Source organism: Eptatretus burgeri, chromosome 14 (assembly GCF_056783735.1).
Source record: "Eptatretus burgeri isolate ZD-2024b chromosome 14, Ebu_testis_v1, whole genome shotgun sequence".
Lineage (NCBI taxonomy): Eukaryota > Metazoa > Chordata > Myxini > Myxiniformes > Myxinidae > Eptatretus > Eptatretus burgeri.
Genome location: NC_140974.1, coordinates 50,425,006 through 50,452,638, shown reverse-complemented (window position 1 = coordinate 50,452,638; position 27,633 = coordinate 50,425,006). Strand labels below are relative to the sequence as shown.

The window sequence follows — 27,633 nt, the reverse complement described above, 5'->3', positions numbered from 1 at the left end:
TGTCTGTCGGTGGGCCCGTCTTTAAGTAGTAAATTGTGAAGTGCCTTCGCTGTACATTATTTGCCTTGCATCTCTTATTAGTCATGATAACTCTGCCCTTGCGTGCTGCCCTCCTTCCCCACCTACTGTTAATAATTCCCCTATTTGTTAAATGTATCAGCTCGTTTTTTGTGTTTTTTATTGGGTTAACACTGTGTGTGTTGGGGAATTAGAAAGGCCATTGTTGCCGTAGATGGACGTTTGGACCAACGGATCTCGCTAGCCATCTGCTTGGGTTACGCACGGTTCGAGCACGCAACTGGCTCGTTCTCCTCGAGCTCCGCCAAGGGTGAATTTCCCCGGTAGTTTGGACGACGTGGGTATTTAGGTGAATTGAAATTGGCAGTCGACCCTATCCGACATGGCTGACTTATTGGCGATCTTCAGTCCGATAAGGGACCCGTCGGCTCCGGAGTTATCCGGGGTGACGACCTGTAAATTCTGGGTGTTCGGCAGAGTCGACCCTACTGCTCCACCTAGTGGTCGTGCTCGCAACCGATCCCCGGCCCGCAACACTATAGCTTATTGGAGTTAGTTCGTCAAAGAAGGTCGAAAACGCGGATCGATTCCCACAACTTTGAAAATTTGACCTTTGTGGCCTTTAAAGGTCAAAGGTGAAGGATTATGACCTTTGGTGCAAATCTTCCTTTGGAACATTCGAGTAACAATATAATGTCATATAGGCTATATGCCATTTCACACTCCTCGGATTATCCATACTTTGATGAAATCAGCGTAAAAACAAACTTGAAGGGGGCGCCACGGGCAAGGTGTTCAAGATAGAGCAAAATGGTTTCAAGACTTTAGGTGGGGAATGACCTCAAGATTATGCATGAAAAATATTGTCAATCTAGTTCTCAAAGTTTGGGCGGTCGTATGATTTTTTTTATGTCAAAATTCGCAATTTTCTAAGTTTTTGACCTTGGGACGAAAATGAAAAATCGGACAACGACTAGTTTTAGATAATTCATTTTGCTATTCAAATACCGAAGAACCCATTCCATTCAGTCAATTCCCCAGGAGAAGATAGATTTTTAATCTGACTACCCTCTAAAAATGGCTATTTTTTTGGGCGTGGCTCCGCCCACAATGGGAGTAGCCACGCCCTCATCCAGGAAAACACAACAAGACATTGATATCGAACACATAACCAAGTTTCATCAAGATCGGATCAAAGTCCACGGAGTTATGCTGTGAACAGACACACAGACACACAGACAGACATAACGAATATAGTGGTCACTGGCTGGTGCTCGTGAACCAATATGGGCTCATTTCGTAAACATTCCAAGTGTCTTGCATCTAGATTTACCATTTTTATTATGATTTGTGATCATTTTCACATCATTAATTAATTACTTTTTTGTGATTTGACACAGTACAATGGTCGTTACAGAAACGTATAATGATTGGAAACTCAAAGCAGCACATGCAGCAAGGTAAACTGAAGAAAATGATACCTTACTGATGTCAATTGAGCCATTTGTTGACTTTTGGTGAATATACAGGATATTTATTTATTTATTTTTTTCAAAAAAGCTCCTTGAACGGAGCATATAGGGTTAGGGTTAGGCAAAAAAAGCTTCACATGCACGCTTGGAGTTATGCCAGACTGGAATTTGCACATAACTCCGAAAATAGGCCAGCAGATAGAGCAGATGAAAGAATATGTGTATGAACTTTCAATTCAATGCATTTTCAAAGGACATCCAGGGTCACCTGATGATGTCATAGCCTAATGCCCTCTCCCAGTACAGTTGGTCATATCGAAGTTTAATTCTAAAAATAAGGCACATATGACAAGGTGGAGAGCTTGCTTTCAAACCTCGAGTCAGATTCTGCAACCGGTCCAGACGGTATCAGCCCACGTGTCCTCAAAGCCTGCTCTTCTGCTCTTGCTCACCCTCTCTCTGTTCTATTCACCCTCTCATTTGCCCAAGGTCATCTGCCATCTGCTTGGAAATCTGCTAACATCACTGCCCTGCATAAAAAGGTGCAAAAACAGATCCCTATAACTACAGACCAATCAGCCTTCTCCCAATCATCAGCAAGGTGATGGAATCCATCATCGCTTCAGATATGAAATCCTTCCTCTTCTCCAATGGCTTGATTTCCAATCATCAATTTGGTTTCAGACCAGGTCACTCTACCCTGGATATGCTGCTTCTGCTCTCCCATCAATGGATGGAGGTCCTCAATGCCAGACAGGAAATCCGAGCCGTATCCCTGGACATATCACGTGCTTTTGACACAGTCTGGCACCCTGCCCTACTCACCAAACTCTCTTCCCATGGTATTCAAGGCCATCTCCACTCATGGCTTGCAGACTTCCTCTCCTGTCGCAGTCAACATGTGGCCCTAAATGGAGTTCTTTCATCCCCTCTTCCTGTGCAGGCTGGAGTTCCTCAAGGTAGCGTTCTGGGCCCTGTTCTTTTTCTGGTTTTCATCAATGATCTCTCGGACTCTCTGGAAAATCCTCTATTTCTCTTTGCCGACGACTCCACCCTCTGCCGTACCATCTGTCATCCCTCAGACCGGCAAGCAGCAGCTTCTTCGCTCACTGCAGATCTGGATAAAATCACAAACTGGTCCAACACGTGGAACATGTCTTTCAATCCAGACAAATCTCACACTTTCACTATGTCTCTTCGAAAGGACCGTTTACAAAACCCCCCCATCCACTTTCTCAACAATCCTCTGGAAGAAGTCTTTTCTTTCAAGCTTCTAGGTCTCACTATCTGCCATGACCTTTCCTGGGAAAGTCACATTTCCAACCTCGCCTCAAAAGCCAGTCGCCGACTGGGAATCCTCCGTCGTGCTAAGTCCTTCCTCGGCCCTCTTGAGCTCCTGACCACTTACAAAGCTTTTGTCCGTAGCCTGATGGAGTACTGCTCTCCCCTCTGGGCTGGTGCTCCTGCCTCCCACCTTTCTCGGCTTAACGCTGTCGAAACCAGGGCATTTAAGATCATCGGCATCTCCCGCAATGAAGCTGAGTCTTTGGGCCTCTCACTCAATCACCGCAGGTTGGTCGGTGGTCTTTCTGTCTTCTACCGACTCCTCTCCAGCCTTGCCCCCCTGCTCTCTCTGCGATTTGTCCCCACCACATTTCCACAGGGCGCTCAAGGTCCGCCAACAACCCCCTTCTGATAAAACTACCAAAATCACGAATCACTGCTCATCTTCACTCTTTCATTCCTCTTTTTCCCGCCTTTGGAATAAACTTCCTCACTCTATTCTTTCCCATTCTTCCCTCCAGGCTTTCAAAACAGCTGTTCACCACCACCTCTTATCTTCCCCCATCCAAATCCTCGATCTTTTCTACCCCCGATAATCCACCCAAGCCCACTTCCTTCATTTCTCCTGCTTTCCTTCCTGAAAGTCCCTGAAATGTCCATCTTCTCTTCGCCATGTTCCCCGTGCCATCCCCATCCCTCTCCCTTCCACAGTTCACCTAATGTGTCTGTTCCCCACTGTTTTGTCCCTTCCACTCCTGCCCCTCTTGTCTCATGCCTCCTTGCTGTGAGTTGTATGTTTGCACTCATACGAGCCTCGACCAAGGTATACAAAAAAAAAAAAAAAAAAAAAAATATAGCATATAAATGTAAAAAAAAAAAATACAACTCTTAGGAAAATGTACCGAAAGTTTCAGAAAAATGTATTTTTAAATCGTAGAATCACAATGTCTCATGAGCACTAGAAAATAGATTAGGAGCGTATCGTCTATTATGTTCACAGTTATTGATGCTGATCATTGGATATGCATCACCAACAAAGTCTACCCATTTACTAGCGTATGCTTTCCCAAGCTTTGGTACTTTATCCAAGAGATCCTCAGCAAGGCTCGCAAATGTTGTGTGGACGCTTTGCAAAGAGTGAGCTATTGCCATGGCGTCAAGCATTAGTGTAGCATTCTCTGGGACTACCAACAAGTGCTGAAGTGACGACATATTCAAGTGAGTGCATCAATGCCACCTTGTTTGTCTTGACCTTCAAGCCACCATGGGTAATGAGTGATTCAGGAATAGGTGTCAAAACATGGCACAGCAGCTTCTTCAGATCGATCTTCTGGCCTTGGCCAACAATTAGCAGACTGCTGAAGAACTCATGATTACTTGCCAGCTGCACCGCCCCAGATTTGGTTCTTGACTACTTCCTGGATGCAAAGGTTTGAAGCTGCAAGATTACTTTCTTCTGGAAGAAGTCTGCACTCGCTCCAACGAGGATCCTTTCACCAATAAATTTCCTGCAGGTGTCCTCGCCTTTCTGGTGAGCCTTGAGGAGATCCTGCTGTATGTCTTCAGACATGATGACACCAGATGAGATAGATGTTGATGACGTCATCTCCTTCAAACACAAACAGATTGACCATAGATTTGACCGTGCTGATGGCAGCCTGAACCATCTCCTCTTCCTGACGAATCCGTGACCGGTCCAGATCTTTTCCCATCCATGTGGTGTCATCTTGTCCAGCCATAGCCTTTCAAGCCTTGGCTATTCCTGCTCTCTCATGATGAGAGGATCCTGCGATTGACGGAATCTTCACTGAGGCTTATGCCGGTCATGCCACCTTTCATCTTGGAGTCACGGTTCATGGTTTGCCTGATGACCTGTTACATGAAACTTGACTGAAACTGTACTTGTCCTGCTGCTGTTGTGCACAACAACATCTCTTTCTCTTGGCCATCTATGATTGCCCACTGTGCACAGCTTTGAAAAGTGAGTTCAAAAACTTTGTCCAGCGAACATCAGAAAAAGGAATCCTCTCGTTATTTTCCTGAGGAAATACATGAACACAACACCCACAACAGTTCCACAATTGGCGAATCTGATTGATTGATCAACTCAACTCACGCTCACTTGCGGCTCGTATTGAATGAAGTCCATACCAGCAGAACTAATTACTGATTCTTGTAATGTGTACTACTAATTAATTTTTAGCTTAAAATATGGGAACATATTTGATCTGCAATCTATTAACTAATGATTTTGTGTGTCTGGTGTGGAAAACCAGCTTGCCAGGAGAGACTAGCTACAAAAAGTCACACTGGATTTTGGCTCACGGCCAAGATGCTGTCAATATTTACAAAAGTTGTTGAACATAAGATGCTCCATCTTAGAAAATACTGTTACAGTTCTGCAAAACCATCACTCCCCAAGGCAATAGAACACAACATATAGTTATTTCCTTAGTATTCGTTTTAGATAGCCCTTCCCTTATGTGTGATGGGTTTATGGGTCAATATGTGTTGCATGGGCTTAAGGTAGGTTTTTCTTCCCATTCTTTACTTATTTTGCTTCACTACACACACGAGCCTTTCTTCACACAGACCATAGCAACAGGGGCAAGTCATTTGCATACGTGTGCCATTCGCTGTTTGAATTGCACGCCATTACTCAACGGACACTTCACCTCAACCTTCACCGTACTCAAACCCAAATGCTACATTTCATACATCATCAAGACTCCTTTGTTATATTCACCACATCTTTGAACCATAATCCTAGCTCGGTTGCATTCACCATTGCCGTCTCAACCACAATAAACAACCAATTGGCACGGCCAATCTGGGCAGGTTACACTACTTGGCGTGATAACTTTACCTGTGGATGGCCGACTAATTAGGGTCACATGCCCTCAGTGCACACTCGGATTACTGCCAAGTGTTAGTAAGTGTGCGCTGGCTAACAAATCAAATTATTGGGGTACAACTTCCTGTCTAACTATACTTGTGCACTGTGTCAGACCAATAAAGGAAAAGACAACTGAGATAGATTGGAAATGCCAACAAACAATTATTTATTACAAACACACAAGCAAGCAATCACATTTAAAAGCAAGTATTTGTGAGCAACAAAGCAAAAAGGCACACAAGAGCAGATTTAACCATAACTCGTATTCTTCTTCAATCTTACTTAAACAAAAGACTTGGCCATCATTCACTCAGGGGAGAAGAATAAAACAGCTTGAAAAAACAAAACAAAAGTAAAGTGGGGAGAAAAGAAAAGCAGCCTTTTATTTTTCTCCCTCACCTCACACAGCCCAACTATACAAAAGAATGCGGAGGAAAATGGATGGGGAAGATGGGCAGTAGCGATGTGACGCAATGGGGACACTCAGCCGCATCCCTGAGGTGCCCAGACCCAGTCGGCGAAACCTCTCCAGCATCCCAGATATGCGAGCTCGACATGCAACTCGCCCTCCTCTGTCGCAGCTTCTTCCTCCTGAGGCCCTCGTGGATGAGGTGCCACCGTTCATCTTCCTTGTCCTTCGTGGCTGACAGGATCGAGAGGGCAGAATGACGCTCGTGGAATGAGTGTTCGTTTTCCACAGAAGCTCGACACCAACTGCTCGGAAAACCTTGCTTTCTTCACCCTCGCACACTTTTTTTTGTCCTCCCTTCATGAGCCTTCTCCGTCCTTCAGCCTTCTCTGTCTGCTTTTGCCTTCTGCTCATGAGCTCTTTTCATTCCTCTCATGAGCTTTTTCCCTTCCTCTTGAGCCCCTTTCTTTTTCTTTTTCGAGGCATCTGTGTCTCCGAGCCGTCTGCTCATGAGCTCTTTTCGTCCTGGCTTGTGCGAATCTTCCCCGTCCGCTTCTGCCTTTCTGTTTCTCTCAACCTTCTCTGTCCGCTTTCTGCCTTCTCTTCTTTTTCACACTGCTCTTTCTTCCTTCCTCCCACGAGTCAGTCTCAGTCCTCTCTCTCTCTCTCTCTCTCTCTCTCTCTCTCTCTCTCTCTCTCTCTCTCTCTCTCTCTCTCTCTCTCTCTCTCTCTCTCTCTCTCTCTCTCTCTCTCTCTCTCTCTCTCTCTCTCTCTCTCTCTCTCTCTCTCTCTCTCTCTCTCTCTCTCTCTCTCTCTCTCTCTCTCTCTCTCTCTCTCTCTCTCTCTCTCTCTCTCTCTCTCTCTCTCTCTCTCTCTCTCTCTCTCTCTCTCTCTCTCTCTCTCTCTCTCTCTCTCTCTCTCTCTCTCTCTCTCTCTCTCTCTCTCTCTCTCTCTCTCTCTCTCTCTCTCTCTCTCTCTCTCTCTCTCTCTCTCTCTCTCTCTCTCTCCAGACAATGGGGGCGGGTCATCGACGTCGCTTGTGGAAAATGCCACGCCATTCTCAGGGAACTTTCAACGCAGCCCTTGCCCTCCCTTCATGCACCCAAGACTGCGACGGAAGCCCCCGCCCCCTCCCCCACGCACAAGCACTGACTCGTATAGTTCTGCACTGTACCACACCTGCAAGAAGCGCCATCCCTAGCCACGAACATGCATGTGAGAATGGACATTGTCCCATGCAGTGAAGGTAATCCGATGGGCCCGATGGATTAACGACCACAGGCGGATCAATTACGTGCCCAATTAGGCAGTGTGAATGGAAGGAACACAGAGAGATTCTGCCAGGCCGAGCGATGACCGAACCTCCCACGTGGCCGAAGGTAAGACCGACTGGGTGAAGGAGGAATGATTGAAAGTAATAGTGGTATTGAACAGAGTGATGGTGTGAATGAAGAAAGATTGAAAGTAACAGAGGGGGAGGGGTACACATTACATTGGAAAAATACAGCCGAGCCAATGCATGCTCCCAAAACGACCTTCAACAAAGGACCAAGGTCTATTTATACAAAGACAAATGAAATAACTGATCCTCGGGTCTCCTACTTGTCCATGTATGCTCTCCTCCTGGGATAAGTTTTCCAAAACCATAATATTTTTAAGCTATGCTTTTGGTATACTTAGCCTGAAGTATGTGTTTTATTTTATTTACTACGAGCAAATACAACACGTCGCTTCATTGACAGGTATATTAAGGGGGGAGGGGGGGAGGAAGGAGAGGAGGGGTTGGGAGTGAGGGAGGCAGCATGAGGGGAGGGCAAGGTATGGCAGTGTGAGGGGAGGGTCCGTCCAGGCATAACCACCGTACGGATACGTGTGGAGGTAACCACCATCCAGATAGGTGCGGAGATAACCACTGTCCAGATACGTCGAGGGAAGGCAGCGTGAGGGGAAGGCAAGGTAAGGTAGTATGAGGGGAAGGTCCGTCTGGACATAACCACTATCTGGACATGTCCGGAGATAACCACTGTCCAGACAGGTTTTCTAAGGGGGTTGGGGGGGGGAGAGAAAGGGTTGGAGGAGTGAGGAGGTACGGAGACCAATGAGGGGTGGGGGAGTGAGGAATGAGGGGAGAGCGAGGAGGGGTGGGGAAAGAGAAGGCAGCGTGAAAGGAGGGGAGGGAAGTGTGAGGAGAGGGGAGGGGAAGGCAGCGTGAGGAGAGAGCAAGGTTAGGCAATGTGAGTGGAGCGTCTATCCAGAAATAATCACCATCCGAATGTGTGGATATAACCACCATCCGGGCATAACCACCATCCAGATACGGAGAGAGACAAAAGAGGTGGGAGGGGGGAGGTGGGAGGGGGAGAGATGGGAGGGGGAGAGGTGGGAGGGGGAGAGGTGGGAGGGGGAGAGATGGGAGGGGGAGAGATGGGAGGGGGGAGAGATGCGAAGGTGGGAGGGGGGAGAGATGGGAAGGTGGGAGGGGGAGAGATGCGAAGGTGGGAGGGGGGGAGAGATGGGAAGGTGGGAGGGGGGAGAGAGGAATGTGGGGATTCCGGCAGATGTGACATCCAGTATAACGTCCATCCGAGATACGTCACACACATTGATGAATCACCCTGCCTGTGCAACACCGGGATGACAGTTTATTGCTGGGTCGGGGTTCGAACTGAGGTGAAACAGCTTAGTTTAGATCGAGCATGCGTACCTCTCGGCTTTCCTGTTGTGATGTGGCGATTCATTATTTCATAACAACTGAAGACATTTTTTACTCAATTGTAATCATATAATTTATTTTGTCTTCCTACCTCTGGTATCGAACAGTGATATCGCCATTGAAGCTTGAAGAATGTTCACCAAGTGGCTTGACCAAGCACCCCACAGAATGTTTGAAGAATGTTTTTAAAATGAAACGTTTAATTTTTTGTATTTATCTTTGACAAAGTGACAGGTCATATAAAGGAAGATCGAACAAAAAGGAGAGACATCGTGTAAAATATAATTTCACATTTTTAGTGAGCCATTGTGAACGTCTGTTGCACCGCAGAACAACACGTGGCCAACACAGGCAAGTGGCCCTGACCTTTGGTTCAAGTCGATTGATATTCAGTATTCAGTGACAGTGCGAATATTTATTGTAAAGCGTTCGCCAAGTGGCTTAATAAATCTATTTTGGAAAAACAAAATGTTCCAAAAATCCGAGTCTGATTTGACCTGTAAACTAGTTGCTCATTTAAGGGTTTGACTCCATTTTAGTACTGGCTTGTACATTTGACCATTCACAGGACTGTTGATGTGAGATAAACGACCATTCGGCAGGTATTTGGTGACGTTCATCCAACGCTGTCTTGGTGTAAGACTCAAGGTTTTCGGCTTGGTGTTCTCTCAAACTTCGACAAACGCTTGAATGATATTCTTTCTGGAGTTGGACTGCGCTCATATTTTGATTTTGTGCTGACCTCGGATGAGATGGGCACACAAAAGCCACAACCAGAGGTGTTCCACCTTGCACTAAAGCATACCGGCGTTCAGGTAAGTTTACACAAGTGTTTTGAAATGCTTTTTGCCATCGTCTACATTCTTATTTTTAACTATTGCAGCTCGTCATTCTCAATCGTTGCTTTTTTTTGACTTTATTACCCCCATTTGCAGACCTGCCTACCTTTACAAGTCATTGTACTATCTAAAATTCTGGAAGTATCAGTTTGTTTGTAGGTTTATGTCTTCTCTTTCCTAATCCGCTGGGCTGAATGAGTCGAAAACCTGTGGTTGTACTGGGGTGTGCAGGGAAAAAAGAGTTAGGTGATTAAAAATAATAATCATAGCGCCTGGGGTTCAGGGTGGTGGGGAGGACCCTGGTTTTGTCTGTGTAAAAGTGTTGTGTAGCGTCACCTGGTGGCAGCTCAACTTTTGTCACATTTTGTTGTGTTAACAGCCTGAATTTAAAATGGATTTAATTTTGAATTTTGGTCACGAATTATGCACCCAAATACCCCATAATGACAAACTGAAAATGTTTTTAGAAATTATTACTAATTAATTAAAAATGAAAAACTGAAATATTTTGCGTGAATAAGTATTCAACCCCCTGAGTAAATACTTTGTAGAAGCGACTTTGACAGTGAACACAGCTTCGAGTCTTCTTGGGTACGTCTGTAACAGCTTTGTCCATCTGGATTTGGGGATTTTCTCCCATTCTTCCTTGCAGATTTGCTCAAGCTCTGTCAAGTTGGATGGGGAGCATCAGTGAACAGCAATTTTCAAGTCTTTCCACAGATTCTTAATGGGATTCAAGTCTGGGTTTTGGCTGGGCCACTCAAGGACTTTCACGTTCTTGTTCTGAAGCCATTCCAGTGTTGCTTTGGTTGTATGCTTGGGTGACATTATCCTGTTTGAACGTAAATCTTTGCCGCAGTGTGAGGTCTTTTGCATGCTGAAGGAGGTTCTCCCAAAGGATTTGTCTGTATTTGGCTCCATTCGTTGTTCCCTCTATCCTTACAAGTCTCTCAGTATCTTTTGCTGAAGAGCATCCCCATAGCAATATGTTGCCACCACCATGCTTGACAGGAGGGATGGTTTTAGATTGGTGATGAGCTGTGCTTGGTTTCCGCCAGACATTGTGCTTTGTATTCAGGCCAAAGTGTTTAATTTTCGTTTCATCAGACTACAGAATCTTTTGCTTCACGGTCTCAGTGTCTTTCATATGCCTTTTTGCAAACTCTACGTGTGCTGTCATGTGCCTTTTTCTTAGGAATGTCGTCTTTCTAGACGCTCCCATCAAGCCTAGATTTGTGAACTGCTGCAGAAAGTTATCTTTCCGGCAGGTTCTCCCATCTCAGCCAAGAAACTCTGTAGTTCTGTCAGTCAGCATTGGGTTTTTGGTCACCTCCCTGACCAAGGTCTTCCTTGCCCAGTTGCTCAGTTTACTCGGACGGCCAGCTCTAGGAAGTCTGGGTAGTTCCATATTCTTTCCATTTCCTAAAGATGGAGCTCTCTGTGCTCTTGGGAACTTTCAACACGTGAAATTGTTTTATACCCTTCCCCAGATCTATGCATCCTCACAATTCTATCTTGAAGTTCTACGGACGGTTGCTTGGACTTCTTGGTCGAGTTTCTGCTCTGACATGCACTGTCAACTGTGGGACCTCATATAGAAAGGTTTTTCTTTCTAAATCATGTCCAATCAATTGAATTGGCCACAGGTGGACTCCAATCCAGTTGTAGAGACATCTCAAAGAAGAGTGAGGAAAATTGGATGCATCTGAGCTCAATTTGGAGTGTCGCAGCAAATGGGTTGAATACTTATTGATGCAAGATATTTCAATTTTTCATTTCTAATTAATTTGCAAAAATTAATACATTAAAAACATGTTTTCACTTTGTTAGTGTGGTGTATTGTGTGTAGATCGGTGATAAAAAATTTAAATTTAATCCATTTTAAATTCAGGCTGTAACGCAACAAAATGTAACAAAAGTTGAGGGGTGTGAATACTTTCTGAAGGCACTGTACTTCCGCCGGGCTGAATAGTTTGCATTTTGTATCCCACTGATCTGCATCCGGACCTCAGTCAAAGTCTAATAGGCTTGTTCTTGTCACCGACCCAACTTATCCACCAAGTTTTATCATAATCCGTCTGCAACTTTTTGAGGTATCATGCTATATATCGTTTTTGGCTCAATCTCTCAGTAGTGAAGAATCACTTGAATTCTCAGATCCGGATCTTCACAAAAATCTAATCAATTTGTCCTCGTCACACACCCAACCTGTCTACCAAATCCGACCATAACTTTTCGATGTCCTGTTCACAGACGGGGGTGAAAACAACCTCCGTCCATTTTCAGTGGTGAAGGTAAGTTGAGTGAAATCGATGGCGCACTATCACAAATCCCCATGCTTCCCACCGAAAGCAAAGTTGATAGATAGCAAAAAGTTCCACCTAGAATGACCCAATTATCAAATTTTGAGTTAAAAAAGAATCTGTTTTGACCGCTGTAACCCGAAGTCCCCACTCCATGGTGTATGAACTGGGGGTCAAATCCAAAACAATCGTTACATATTTCAATGTGACCTCCAATGTTGGTTTTATTTTTTTTAATGTTTTGAAATGTGCTGGTAATTTTTGTCATTTGACCTTTTGACCCTGTCCCAGGGCCCCAGTGGGTGGGCCAAAATGGCACTGCTCTCGCACCTTCTTGCCATCTGGTGATCATAACTGCCAAGTTTGATGAATTTCTGCACAACTGTTGGAGGAGATAATGTGCCGGATGGACGGACAGACAGAGCCCATTACAAGATCCCTTTTTTAAAAAGAAAACAATTAGGGGTTGGGCATTGATGGCCGTGTCCAATTGCCCTCCAAGTGTGAGTTAACTGACCACATCAAAAGAGCCATTTAGCCTGGTGTTGGCTCAGTGGTTAGGGTGGTGGCTTGGGATCCTAGGGTCCTGAGTTCAAGCCCCGTCGGCCGCTGAATAAATACACCAGGGGGTTGACTCAGCCTGTCATCCTTCCAAGGTCGGCGAAATGAGTACCAGTTCCAGTGTGTTTACTGGTAGAGGGGCACTGCATCAGCGACACAGTCGCGATTCAAGAAATGATAGCACCCCCGGCAGCTAAGCTGCCATATGACCACCAAGAGAGCCATGACAGTCACAATTCACCCTGAGACCAGGTATCTATACTATGAGATATATTTGGCTGTCTGTCACTATTTTTCTCAGAGATGGCTGAATAGATTTTCTAAAACTTTCAGATGTTCATCAGTGAGTGCTGGGGAATGTTTAAGACAAAAAAAGACTAACTTTGAAGAGAAAAGTTGGATTTTTTTTTCTTCTTAAATCACTCTATAGTGCCTAAGCCTTTGTAGTGATGGGAAAGGTAATATTTTATGATCCCTGACTCCATTCCTTAGAGCGTGTAAGGAAGTGTTTCCGGCTCCCACAAAAAATATAAAAGAACAAAATTTGATTTCTTAAAATGCCAACAGGATGAGAACAGACAACACTGGGTACCCCTGCTAGTATTTATTAAAAGAAACAATGGTCATGGGGTGGGGAATAGAAATAAGCATTACACAAAAATAAATATCAGCAATATTATACCTAATCAACAGGTGGGGTGAAAATGAGGGATTAGAGGGAAGGGTCCATGCCCCCCCTCTTTTCTGAAGTGGTACGGTCATGGGAAGCACAACTTAAGTTCACGGCGTTGTCTTTATGTTTCATGAAGAGTTTGGTCTGCATCTGGCTGTCGGTTTCTCAGAAGATTTTAAAATATACAAGTCTGAAGACGACAATGGTTCACGAGCGGTATTTGATTGTTTCAGAAGTCAAGGATGAGAGAATGTGATAATGTTTGACCAAGTTATAAAAATGATCAACATGATGTGGTACGGGTGACAGGTTATTAGCTGTAAAATGTCGAAAACCCAGCTTCGTTCAACAACTTTAAAAATTTGGCCTTTGCATAACCTTTAAAAAGGTCCCAAAACAATGTTGTGGACATGAAAATAAGGAAACAGGATACGTGCTATAGCTTAATGGAGTTAGTTCATCGAAAACCCGGTTAGATTCCCACAACTTTGAAAATTTGACCTTTGTGAACTTTAACAGTCAAAGGTCAAGGATTATGACCTTTGGTGCAAAACTTTCTCTGGAACATTCCAGGAACAATATAACATCATATAGGCTATATGGCATTTCACACTCCTCGGATTATCCATACTTTGATGAAATCAGTGTAAAAACAAACTTGAAGGGGGCGCCACGGGCAAGGTGTTCGAGATAGAGCAAAATGGTTTCAAGACTTTAGGTGGGGAATGACCTCAATATTATGCATAAAAATATTGTCATCCTAGCTCTCAAAATCTGATTTTTGTCAAAATTTGAAATTTTCTAAGTTCATGACCTTGACCTTGGGACTAAAATGAAAAAAATCAGGCTCCGTGGAGCTATGCAGGTGCCATTGGGCTAACCAAATACCAAAACCCCTGCCAGATTTGACAACCCCCTCGGAGAAGATGGATTTTTACGTCAAAATCGCAATTTTCTAAGTTCGCGACCTTGACCTTGGGACGAAAATGAAAAAAAATCGAGCTCCGTGGGGCAATACAGGTGCCATTGGGCTAACCAAATACCGAAACCCTTGCCAGATTCGACAACCTCCTCTTCGGATTTAGACAAAACTTGCTCGACAGGTTGGGTGTGTGATGACAGATCGATTTGATTTTGGTGAATATCCAAATCAGGATCCAGATATGACAATTTAATTTTTAAAGTGATTCTTCATTGAGAGATGGGGCTTAAAACAATATGTAACATGATATATCAAAAAATGTATTGGGCCTGATATGTTCTTCGAGATCAGGCATTGTGTGGTGGAGGTATGCGCTCTACCACGTGTCCTAGTTATTCTCTATGCCTTCAAGCTGAGGAGATAAACATAAGCAGACGAAACGGAAATACCCGAGCTGGCATGGCATGGCCAGCTGGTCAGTCAGGTTGGTCCCCTCTCTGTTCAGTTATTGCGTGCCATCCTGGGGCTTTGGAGCACACACACAGGACGAGTGTGAGATGCGTGGCTACCAGAGTGGGAACGTCGTGTTGCCGGACAGCCTGGTAAAATGACGGTGTCTATTCTGGGAAGCTATCCTCCTCTCCCAACAGCTGTGTGGGCTTTTCAAAGTCTCTGGCCCCCACCAAGCCCTGACGTGCTTCACCCCCACCCTCTCATTCACGATTGTACCGGAGCGACCCCTCGAGACCCGTCACTCAAACTACTCCGATGCAATTAATGGGACAGACAATACACAGCTGTTTTCCCGTAAGTGTTAAAATGGCAACCTTAATCAACTTTTCTCAGGCGGGGCAAGCAGTTCACATTGGAGATGACCCAGTGACAGATTATCTTGGAGCAACATCGTCAGGAATGGCTGCCTTTCTCCTGAAGCGCAACAAAGCAGCAGAACTGAAGTCTATATTGATCCCTCCTCATCGTATACTTGACTCACTCGATGACCTCCCTCCACTGCTGAAGGCTGTATCAACTTGATATTAGAAGATTGTCTCCTCCAATAGGCAACATCTTGGATTCATTGGAAAGCAAGCAGTGGGGATTTATGAAATATGCAATTATATAAAAGAGGAGGTCATCGAGATATTTTTCACATCGAAAATGTTGTGGGTAGATATACACCATTTGCCCAAAATCGTGGGACTCACTTTTCTGATTGTAAGAATTGCACACATATGTCTGATTTGCTTAATCTGCATGAACAGTATATGGTGAGTAATCTCTTGGGTAAACCTTATAACCACTCACTTTGGGAGGACACACGGTTAAAAGGATGTTTTTTTGTGGTCAAAACTGGCACCTTTCTAAAATAATGGTAACTAAAGGCCTGGGTGACAATACAAAAGAGTGTAAAGTGCACTTATAATCAATACATAGAAAATGTACTTCTGCTTTTCTGGTGGATGGAGAGATGCTTGGTTCAATGATACAAGCATCTTATGATAAATATGCCACTGTAATGTTTTTGGAATCGATGTCAAAGCACAGGGAGGAACTATATCAAACGGATCAGGATGTAAAAGAACAAAAGTATCAAGAGAAAGGGGGAGGGGGTGAAAACACCAACAGTAGGTTTGAGGGACAAACTAGGAGAAATGTGATGTGGTGAAGAATTAGGGGGTGGAGAGGACACAAGGGGTTAACAAGAGACAGCTGAAAACTCAAGGAAAAACTGGAATGTTTTCCCTTCTTGAGAATGGAGAAGAAAAAAAATAAAATAAAGACAAAACTTTATGCTGTTACATACAAATTACAATTATTTCAGATAAAATAGGAAATGTTCAGAAACACTGTACCCATGCAATTTACAGTATACCATACCTCTATACTGCTGCTTGGTTTGATCAGAACCAAAAATCGAATTGGCTTGTCACCTACCAAACTCATCCAAGCTGTCATAACCAGTCCACAACAGTTGTATTAGTCATTTTTGGCCCCATCTCTCAATAGTAAAAATAATCACTAAAAGATGTCACCTGGAGCCGGTGTCAAAGGCAACAAGAAGCGAATACTTCGATATCGCGTGACTGGGGGCAGTAAAAGTCGAGGTTAAGAATGATGAAACAATTTTGCAGTTATAAAATTTAAATGTAGACACGGTGAATTAGCATGCATGATGGGAAGAGTTGTGACGTTAGACAAATTTCTATTTATAGCCCTCAGATCAAAGGGACATACGCCGCCATAAGTGACAGAAGACACAGGACAGAATAGCTAATTATACAACAGCGCGATGTCACCGCGCTATAATAAAGGTGAAGTGAGATCTGGGCTACAAATCAAACTGGTCCACCTGGAAAAAGTTTTGTGCTCCAGACTACTGTTCTCATTATGCTTGGTTGTTTTAAATCAAAAAAGATAAAATACAACTAGAACTGCCACTTTATAACTGCTGGCAGTGATGACCGGGTACCCAGACGTCCGCCTTTGATACAACATGAGACTTAAATGATAGTTGCAATGTTTTGCATCGATAGGATAAGTGGTTCCAGAGAAAACTATTTAATATTGTTCTTGAATCCAACATGGCTGCCAAACCATGTGACCTATCAATTATTCATGAACAAACTTGTATTCACTACCCTTGAGCAATATCTTTGTGAAGTTTCCCTTTGATCTGTTGAGTCGTTCTGTAGATGTTTGAAGATTTTAGGGTTAATTCAATATGGCCGCCAAACCATATGGCCTATCAATTAGAAATGAACAAACTTGTGAAAGGATGTCTTGGGAAAGTGTGTGAATTTTTGCCTCAATCTGTCCAGCTGTTCTGAAAATTTTTAAAATTTATTAATTTTCAATCAAAGATGGCTGACAAACCATGTGACCTATGACATCATAAATTTAATTTCTGCTTCCAATCGTGGACTGGAACAAGTGTGAAGTTTCGTGTAAATCGGATAAGGTGCGTTTTTCTATCCAAGATGGCCACCAAACCATGTGACTTGGTCAATTTTTACCATGTATGTAGATGGATGCAAATTGTTGCTTCAATGGGTTTAGTAGTTCCAGAGAAAACATTATTTAATATTTCTTAAATCCAACATGGCTGTCAAACCATGTGACCTATCAATTATTGATTAACAAACTTGTATCCACGACCCAAGGAAAATACATTTGTGAAGTTTCCCCTTGATCTGACCAGCCGTTCTGGAGAAGATGTTGAAGGTTTTAAGGTAAATTCAATATGGCCACCAAACCATGTGACCTATGAATAAGAAATTAACAAACTTGAAAAAGGACCTCATGGGGAATGTGTAAAATTGCCTCAATCTGGCCAGCTGTTCTGGAGAAGATAAAAAAAAAAAATCCAAAACAAGATGGCTGCCGCACCAAGTCACCTATGACATCATTTTTTTTTTCTATGGTGAATTGCGTGGATGGTCAAGAAATCGCAATTTTCCAATGCAGTGTTCTACTTGACGAATTTTCACCAGGATACTGCTTCACTGACGTCACGAAAAATCACCCGTGTTCCCGATGGGAAGTTCATTAAAATGTATGAAGCAAAAAAAATTCATTGCACGGTTTGAGAGAGGTCAAGTTTATCGTTTTTTTTTTTTCCAAGATAGCGCCCATACGTGACCTATGATGTCACAATTATCAATTAAGTTTGCTATTAAAAAAAAAAGATACATACTATGGTGAAAATTGTTGTTTCGATTGGACTTACCGTTCGAGAAAATTTTCAAAGCGAAAGAACCCGAAAAAAAAGAAAAAACAATACCCTAATAAAATATGAAAGTGATTACCTTGCTGAACATCAACACCAAGTCCCTCCATCTCACCCCCCCCTCCACAAAGGGTATGATGGAAATAAAGCTTAAATGCAACTGACTTTAGGCTATCTTCAGCACAATTTGTCTGATAGGACAAGCCTCAAAGTTTGACAAATGTGAAGAAAAAAAAAATCAATTGGTCATGACCTTAAAATAAATAACTTGCCAAACCCACACTGTACATTAGACCACAGAGCACCCGCATGCCAAAAGTGGCAACAATCCATCCGGCAGTTTGAGGAGATCCTTTGTGGGCCAGGGGTCAGTGGCGATAAACGACCACAAGGTGGAGCAGTTGTCTCCCAAACACCCGGAATTTAGGTCGTGACTCTCGGATAAGTCTGAGTTCACGGGTCCCTTAGCAGACCGTGGTCGCCAATATTTCGACTGCATGGGGTAGGGTTAATTGCCTAATTTCAATATACCTAAACACCCACGTCGTCCAACTACTGGGGAAAAAACACCCTATACGGACCTCGGGCGGAACGGACCGTTTAGAGCCAGATCTGGGTGTAAACCGAGTGAGGGTTACCCAGATCCGTCGGTCCAAATCAACAATTTACAGCATGAAAGACCTTACCAATTCTCAAACCCACACAATGCTAGGCCAATGGGAGAAAGCACAGAAAATGAGCTGGTACATTTAACAGGGGTTTATTTATAACAATAATCAGGGAGGGGAAGCACAAAAAAGAGTTCTCTGAATAAAAGAAATACAATTTACAAGGAACGAAAAGCAATTAAGTTTCTACTTCCAGGACGGTTTGGCAACACACCACACACACCCCAAGGTGAGCCAATGAAAAAAGCCAAGAATTCACAAGATTTCAGAAAAGCGATAATAGAAAACCTATACGCCAAGAAAATACAGAAAACCAAGACACCAAGGTGAACAACGAATAGCCAAGATCTTGTGAAAAAAGCCAAGGAGTGGTCACACTGACACCCCGTAGGTCTATTTTCGGTAGAGCTGGGCCGGGGTACCTTCCCGCCTCGTGCGGTCACAGACTCCGAACAATCACGGTGGGACTCGAACCCACGACCCGAAGTCAACGGCCCACGAACGAGACCAAGCCACCACGACCGCAGATGCTCAGCTGTCGCCACGATCACTCCAGATGGTAGGCAGTTGCCTCGATCACCACCACTCGAACCACGACAATCACTGCTCTACTCTCGAGGTGGGAGCGGTTTCTTTCCTCGCCTCCTCATTGGACGGTCCCATCGCGCGATCCGCTGGCCGTCCCTCATTGGACAGGCCCACGGTAGGTGGGGCAACTCTCACCTTTCTGGGGCTGAGTTGGATCTGAGGTGATTGAGGCTCCGCCCACGCCTTCAGCCAAAAACACGTGAGCAATGGCGACTGGGTTGAGTGAGGGTGGTGTCGTATAAAAACCAAACTAAACTCAGCACACATAAAATTCCCATTAGACAGAAGGAGGGATTCCAACTATAAACACATACTTATTGAAATAACTGAACTATGGGAACTCTGGCTGTTTGTATGCACAAGTTTTCCAAACCCGTAACAAGTCCACAAAATATGGCTTAGCGTATTAATATAATAATTAAAACAAACAACCCCACACTTTACATTACCAAAACTTAATTGCAAAAGATACAGCTTGGAAATTGAGTGTTGGAGGGGGGGAATAAAATCGAAATGGTAGTTTTGTTCTCCCAGGGCCTAAAACTGGGTACCATTAAAAATTATACCCCAATTGCAGACAAAAACATCAGTAAGCCTTCCCCTATCCTGCAGGTGGAAGCTTAATAAATAAGGGTTTATGAATGGAGAAGAAAGGTTGAGATGCAATAGTGCGAGCATGCCAAGCAGGAGGCAAAAAAGTCAATTCCATGGTACATTTGTTCGCCATGCTCAAACCCATCCTTCACATTTAATAAAATTGATTCATACAAGTATAAATCTTCAGGGGGGGGGAGAAATAAAATAAAGACACCAGGGATGGTTCCAGCCAGACCAAATATTTTTTATATGCACATGGCTGTGAGCATCATTTGGTGGGGTGAGGGGAAGGTGCGCCAGTGATGGTACGGCACTTATTTTAACAATAAATTTCAACTTTTTCTGCCTTCTGAGAATTCCCACAACACAAGTCATCTGCATCAGGTTTAAGTGGCAATTACATAGACACTGCTTCATGTTTTAGCCACAAAAGGTGAAGTAAATATAAAAGCATCCTGTGATGGCAAACTCCCAACCTGAGGTGGAAAATACACAGGAGTAAATAGGTCAACTGTTTTGCTTCATAATTGCAGTTGGGGGGGACAAAAATAAATTCACACAAACATCCGACAATGGAAGTTTCATCTTTGGATTGGCTCCACACCAGCCAAATGAGCCTCACTCATCAGCATAGGGACAGGAGCTAGTCCACATGAAGATCCACTATAACAGATTGTTCATTCTCCAACCTACAATATACCTAACCTGGGATGCTCCACATCGACTGCTTGTTACCTTCGCATTCTGCGAAAGGTTATGTTTTGGTCGCTGTGTATTTATTTAGGAATATGTTTGTTATTCGCATAACTCAGAAAGTATTAAACCGAATTGCATGAAAATTGGTGGGATGATTCGTGATTATCCAAGGACTATTTGATTAGATTTTGGGAGCGATCGGGTCAAAGGTCAAGGTCATGAAAAGGTCAAAAACAAACTTTTGAGCATAACTTCCTTCATAAGACAGCTATCGACATGCAACCACCGCCATATTGTTCCATGACGAAATACCTTTCGGGTACGTGGTGTCAGATTTGACGCGACGTCATCAGAAGTGCGTCAAAATGACGTAAATTTTCAATTTTCGACCTCATCAGTTTTGATCATACCGTTTTGTAGGACTTACCTTAAGGACGTCACACCAAATTTGACGTAGTTCGGACATAACGTTTTTCAATTGTGGCTAAAATGTCCTGATATTTTATATTCAAATATCTATGTAATTTGTAAAGGAAATTGTCCCAAATCCAGGCATTATGATCAGTACCAAAATATCTGCTTATTTATGAACAGGTTTTGCAAATTAACTCTATGGTCAAGGTCAAAATATACTTGTAGGCATAACTTCAGATCTAATAGAGCTATTGATATGAAACCAACGTTAAAATGTTCCGTGAAATAAGAGCTTTCAGGATGGTAGTCCGCGATTGGTAGTGACGTCATTGGAAGTGCGTCAAGATGACGTCATTTTTTTCAGTGTTTATCATTCCATTTTGTTGGACTGCCCTCAATGACGTCTAACACCAAATTTGACGTCCATCGGACTGATGGTTGTGACGTCATGGACGTTTTTCAAATGTGCCCGGAAAAAAGTAGCGGCGGCGAAGGTATGCGCTCCACCGAGTGCCCATTCTAGTTCTTCTTGGACCTGCAGTTGCAACATGGACGTTTTGAAAGCCTCACAAACTATAATGAACCCTTGTGTGCTGGTAGGCCATCGAAAGAAAGGTTAATTGTGAAGCGATGAGGTGTATGGTGTGAATTAAATTCGTACAGCACAAATGATGCTTCAAACATTTTACTGTACGAGAGAAAAATGAAACCACACTCAATACAAACAAAATCCTCAATCTCCATACCCACCCGCACAGTGAATGAAATGGTTTCAAAAACAACTTTCAGCTCATGTTCCCCGCACTCAATGTCGGAAAGAAATAAAGCTGTAAAGAAAAAATGAATCCATATCTACTTTGGCTAAAGATTTGGATTTCAAGTTGTGTTCGGCCATTTTACCATTCTGAAGGGAGAACAAAAGTTAAATCTTTTGTTTTGGATTGAAGGGGGTCGGGTGTCAAAGTTGATGGGTCGGGTATCAAAGTAGATGGGTCGCTCAATTTTCATATTCTTCCAAATCTTCCACATAATCCCCCTCTTCCTCTTCTGTCGTGGCTTCTTGGTATTGCTGGTACTCAGAAATAAGATCGTTCATGTTGCTCTCAGCCTCGGTGAACTCCATCTCATCCATTCCCTCACCTGTGTACCAGTGAAGGAAGGCTTTGCGTCGGAACATGGCGGTGAACTGCTCCGAAATGCGCTTAAACAGTTCCTGGATGGCGGTGCTGTTCCCAATGAATGTGCCAGACATTTTGAGACCACGTGGTGGGATGTCACACACTGCAGTCTTCACATTGTTTGGGATCCATTCCACAAAGTAGCTGCTGTTCTTGTTTTGTATGTTCAACATCTGTTCATCCACTTCCTTCATAGAGACCCGTCCACGGAAAATGGCGGCCACAGTGAGGTAGCGGCCGTGACGTGGGTCACAAGCGGCCATCATGTTCTTGGCATCAAACATCTGCTGTGTGAGCTCAGGAACAGTGAGTGCACGGTACTGCTGACTACCACGAGCTGTAAGTGGGGCAAAGCCGGCCATGAAGAAGTGAAGCCGTGGGAAGGGAACCATGTTGACGGCCAACTTGCGCAGGTCAGCATTGAGCTGCCCAGGGAAGCGCAGGCATGTGGTCACTCCACTCATGGTTGCAGACACAAGGTGGTTGAGGTCCCCGTAAGTTGGATTCTTCAGCTTGAGGGTACGGAAGCAGATATCGTACAGGGCTTCATTGTCAATGCAGAATGTCTCATCAGTGTTTTCTACCAGTTGGTGTACCGACAGTGTTGCATTGTAAGGCTCAACCACGGTGTCACTGACTTTAGGTGAGGGCACCACACTGAAGGTGTTCATGATACGATCAGGGTACTCTTCACGGATCTTGCTGATTAGGAGTGTACCCATACCAGACCCTGTACCACCCCCCAGCGAGTGAGTCAGCTGAAAGCCCTGCAGGCAGTCACAGTTTTCAGACTCCTTCCGCACCACATCCAGCACAGAGTCCACCAGCTCCGCACCCTCAGTGTAGTGACCCTTGGCCCAGTTGTTTCCTGCACCACTCTGACCTGAACAAAGTATTCAAGTTCTCAACATTAAATCTTCCAAGTATAGGCAAGTAGAAAACATTCTATTCCAACCAGAATAAGCCACAACTTGCAAGTGGCTTAATAAAAATAAAAACCTCCCCAACCCCATCCACAGCAGTCATAGGATTTTGTTTGAAATATCTTCCAAACCAAGATACATTACAATGTCGAATCGATAAACTGGCCAATCAAAACATCCACCCCACCCAGTTTGGCTCAAGAGCAAATGGCAATAAATACCAAGGGAAAAGAAAAAGTGAAACCTGAAAAGTGATTGGTTTATCACACAAAAGGAGTAAAAGCTGAAAACAAATCTTTACTGAACTACCACCCAAATCTACACAAGGTCGATGGCATTCGAGCACACGAAGAAATCAAAGCTACGAGTCATCTCGCAGGCCTCAATTTTGGAACACTAAATAACGAGACCTTTGGAGCATCAAACAATTACGTCATGGAGCATTTGCTTAAACTGTAGAAAAAGCAATTACTCAAGCATACCAAAAACAAAGTTGTCTGGTCGAAACATTTGTCCAATGGGTCCAGACCGCACAGCATCCATGGTACCCGGCTCCAGATCCACAAGGACAGCCCGAGGAACGTATTTCCCTCCTGGGGAGAAAATTAGGAAATAGCTCGTTGTGTTCCATCTGAGATCCCCATTTCAAAGTCCATGCAGACTATTTTTTTTTTTGTCCAAGTTGCCATGTGCCTGTAATGTTAACATACCAGAAGCTTCATTATAGTAAACATTGATCCTTTCAAGCTGGAGGTCAGAATCTCCACAATACGTGCCAGTGTTGTCAATTCCATGTTCGTCACTGATAACTTCCCAGAACTAAAGGGTGGGAGTGAAAGGATGGTAGAGATTAAAGGTTGGATAAATTGTTAGCAAACACGAGTCCCAACAAAACAATCAGGAATCAAACATACAGCAAATGTAGTTAAAGGGTAGACATTTCAGAATGATAGTTTTGTGACCCCAGATCTGGCTGCAGACAAAACCACCAGGCAGTGCCAACAAAGGGCGCTGGATCTCAACATTCTGGATTCATGACAAAGCCGACAGCCAAAGTCTCAGCTGCATTTAGGAGGGGGATGGTTAAAGAGAACTTGCATGTGCACCAAATCTTCCGGGGAGGAAAATGTATATATAAAAAAAAAAATAATAATTTTCCTGGTGTTGCCTTTGTGGTGAGGGTGGTGGCTTGGGATCCCAGGGTCCAGAGTTCAATCCCCATTGGCCGCTGAATTAACACCAGGGGGTTGACTCAGCCTCTCATCTCTGAGGTTGGCGAAATGAGTACCAATGTCGCAGCTAAAAGGCTGCACACGAAGAGGGGTTATTGGCAGATATATTAAATCTGGTATTGGTGTGGCGCAGGCATGATGGGCCAAATGGTGGCCTCCTGCACCCCAATTCCTTTCAAAATTATTGATAGTCCCGATTTTGTGAATGCCACATGGTGGACAAATTGCCAACCAACATTTATGAAATATTTTTTTTTGGCCTCCAAATGACAATGTCGAGGGGTCAATGAGGGCAATGGTATCTTGCATCATAGCCTCCGATTGGCAATGGAGAGCCACCAATGGCGGCATGGTGCTGCACTGCCAGCACGAAGACCAACCTTCACATCATTGAAGCTTTTGGAAAATGACAATGAGAATAGTCTTTAAATGACAGGTCGCATGAGCAACCACATCATGTGATATTTCAATGCCTTATGACACCATAAAATAAATAAACAGCATTTCCAATCGCTTTTAAGACACTGCAACTAATGTTACAATAAAAATCCTAAAAGGGGAATGAGTCTCCACACCCACACAAAGCTGAAGGTCTCAAAGGATTCAGATAAACAAACAAACAAAAAAAACTAATAAGGAGCAAAGTTTCACACCAGAGGTCACAAGGGCTCACAGTCAACAAGAAAACATTGAAAGCCTCGAGGGGTCGTCCGATGTGCAAGTCGTGAAGTTGTCTGTTAGTCCATCACAAACTTGATGCTTTGGTTTCATCTTGCACAGGTGTGTTCAAGGTCGTATTGGCATTTAATCCAGACCACCAAGGTCATTGCAAGCGATTTGACCAAATTAAATTTTGTTTTTACAAGATGGTGTTAAATTCAGCCTTTTCAAGTTAGCTCCGTACATGTCAAGAAAACTACGACGAGCTCGCACTAGCAGTGTTGGGACATCATCCTTACCAATTACTACAAAGAGTTAAAGATGTCATATTGAAAGGAAAAAGCCATTTGGACCAAAATTCTAGGTCTCCTACCACTGCAGGTAGTGCTCATTACATTGGTAGCTCCAAGTAAAGAACTTTTCAAGAAGGGTACAGGGAATCTTTTGGGGTACTCAACATTCAGGAATGCACTTCAGTGATGGTCGGGTGTCAATTGGCAGCAGAGTTACGACAACAATCACCCCACCCACACCATTACTACCCCAATCACCCAACACACTGATACCGTTACTAACCCAATCACCCCACCCACCCCATTACTACCCCAATCACACCAATCACCCCACCCACCCCATTACAACAACAATCACCCCACCCACACCATTACTACCCCAATCACCCAACACACTGATACCGATACTACCCCAATCACCCCACCCACACCATTACTACCCCAATCACACCAATCACCCAACCCACACCATTACAACAACAATCACCCCACCCACACCATTACTACCCCAATCACCCAACACACTGATACCGTTACTAACCCAATCACCCCACCCACCCCATTACAACAACAATCACCCCACCCACACCATTACTACCCCAATCACCCAACCCACACCATTACTACCCCAATCACCCAACCCACACCATTACTACCCCAATCACCCACCCCACACCGATACCGTTACTACCCCAATCACCCAACCCACACCGATACCGTTACTACCCCAATCACCCAACCCACACCATTACTACCCCAATCACCCCACCCACACCGATACCGTTACTACCCCAATCACCCCACCCACACCGATACTGTTACTACCCCAATCACCCCACCCACACCATTACTACCCCAATCACCCAACCCACACCGATACCCACCCAATCACCCCACCCACCCCATTACAACAACAATCACCCCACCCACACCATTACTACCCCAATCACCCAACCCACACCATTACTACCCCAATCACCCAACCCACACCATTACTACCCCAATCACCCAACCCACAGCATTACTACCCCAATCACCCCACCCACACCGATACCGTTACTACCCCAATCACCCAACCCACACCATTACTACCCCAATCACCCCACCCACACCATTACTACCCCAATCACCCCTCCCCACCCACAATCACCCCACCCACCCCTCCCCATTACAACAACAAACACCCCACCCGCACCATTACTAACCCAATCACCCAATCCACACCGATACCGTTACTACCCCAATCACCCAACCCACACCATTACTACCCCAATCACCCAACCCACACCGATACCGTTACTACCCCAATCACCCAACCCACACCGATACCGTTACTACCCCAATCACACCGATACCGTTACTACCCCAATCACTCCTCCCCACCCACAATCACCCCACCCACCCCTCCCCATTACTAACCCAATCACCCAATCCACACAGATACCGTCACTACCCCAACCACACAACCCACACCATTACCCCCCCAATCACCCAACCCACCCCGGTACCGTCCCGACCCCAATCACCCACCCCACACCATTACTACCCCATTCACCCACCCCACACCATTACTACCCCAATCACCCAACCCACGCCGATACCGTTACTACCCCAATACCGTTACTACCCCAATCACACCGATACCGTTACTACCCCAATCACTCCTCCCCACCCACCCCTCCCCATTACTAACCCAATCACCCAATCCACACCGATACCGTTACTACCCCAATCACCCTCCCCTCCCAGATACCGTTACTACCCCAATCACCCCTCCCACACCTTCAAGCCATAACGACTCCAAATGACTTGTAACATCCATAGAACAAGCTTTATACAGTACTGTGAATAACATTGCTTTTTTAAAGTTTAAATCAGTAATTTTAAAAATAAGTGAAAAATCTGACATTGAATGTTAAAATAAAATGACGTGTAGTCAAAAGCGTTACGTCACAACTCTTCAGCACGATCATCACCATATGCATGACGCTGCCACACCCAACCCGCCTGCACGAGGTGGACACAGAGAAGCACGTTTGAGGAGCTCGTGATACACCTGGTATACACCTGGTATACACCTGGTATACACCTGGTATCAAACACAAAACGAAACCGCTCAATGGGTTAAACTCTGAATCCTACACTCTCCCCTCAAAGCACGATCCACCGGAGAACCGCACGACCCGAACTCTGCTCCCCCTCAAAGCACGACCCGTCAGGACGCAGATTGCCGTTCCGACAATGCGTCTCGGTACAATGAACGGATCAAAGCGCCATCGTTCGCGGGAACTCGTCTCAAGTTCGAATGGTCGATTGTACAAATGGGGGGAGGAGGGGGAGAGGAGGACTCGCTTCCATTTAAATAAATAAATAAATGAACAAACCTTCGAGCCGATTTGGTTGCCGCACTGACCCGTCTGGATATGGACGATTTCCCTCATGGTTCTTCAACAATGAACTCCCAAAGAACCAAAATCAAACCTCCTGTTCACCCAAGCACCACCACGAAGCAAGCCGCTCCCTCCTCGTCCTGTTATATAATCCAGGGTGGGTGGGGTCTTGAACCA

The 27,633-nt window shown here is 44.4% G+C and overlaps 2 protein-coding genes across 5 annotated transcripts in view; one reads left to right on the top strand and one right to left on the bottom strand.

Annotated features, from left to right (window-relative positions):
• The window catches only part of HDHD3 (haloacid dehalogenase like hydrolase domain containing 3), a 24,668-nt gene extending 1,826 nt beyond the window's left edge, over positions 1–22,842 (top strand). The window contains exons 2-3 of one of the 4 annotated variants that reach the window (XM_085854799.1): positions 9,395–9,607; positions 14,937–22,842. In XM_085854799.1, coding sequence (XP_085710925.1) covers positions 9,395–9,607; positions 14,937–15,125 — 402 coding nt within the window. In that variant the 3' untranslated portion in view covers positions 15,126–22,842. The other 3 variants (XM_085854800.1, XM_085854802.1, XM_085854801.1) reach the window with 3 other exon arrangements.
• Positions 21,450–27,633, bottom strand: LOC147013162 (tubulin beta-4B chain-like). Its single transcript, XM_085854795.1, has 4 exons — positions 27,451–27,633; positions 23,592–23,700; positions 23,364–23,474; positions 21,450–22,841 (listed from the first exon to the last, which is right to left on the bottom strand). The coding sequence occupies exons 1-4, from the start codon at positions 27,505–27,507 to the stop codon at positions 21,778–21,780; spliced, it is 1,341 nt and encodes a 446-aa protein (XP_085710921.1). The 5' UTR covers positions 27,508–27,633; the 3' UTR covers positions 21,450–21,777.

Excerpts from the sequence above, each read along its gene's own strand:
- LOC147013162 (XM_085854795.1), bottom strand. The coding sequence starts at position 27,507 with ATGAGGGAAATCGTCCATATCCAGACGGGTCAGTGCGGCAACCAAATC. Across the intron at positions 23,701-27,450 it reads GCAACCAAATCGGCTCGAAG|TTCTGGGAAGTTATCAGTGA; the intron begins GTTTGTTCATTT and ends CCCACCCTTTAG. Across the intron at positions 23,475-23,591 it reads TTACTATAATGAAGCTTCTG|GAGGGAAATACGTTCCTCGG; the intron begins GTATGTTAACAT and ends TTTTCTCCCCAG.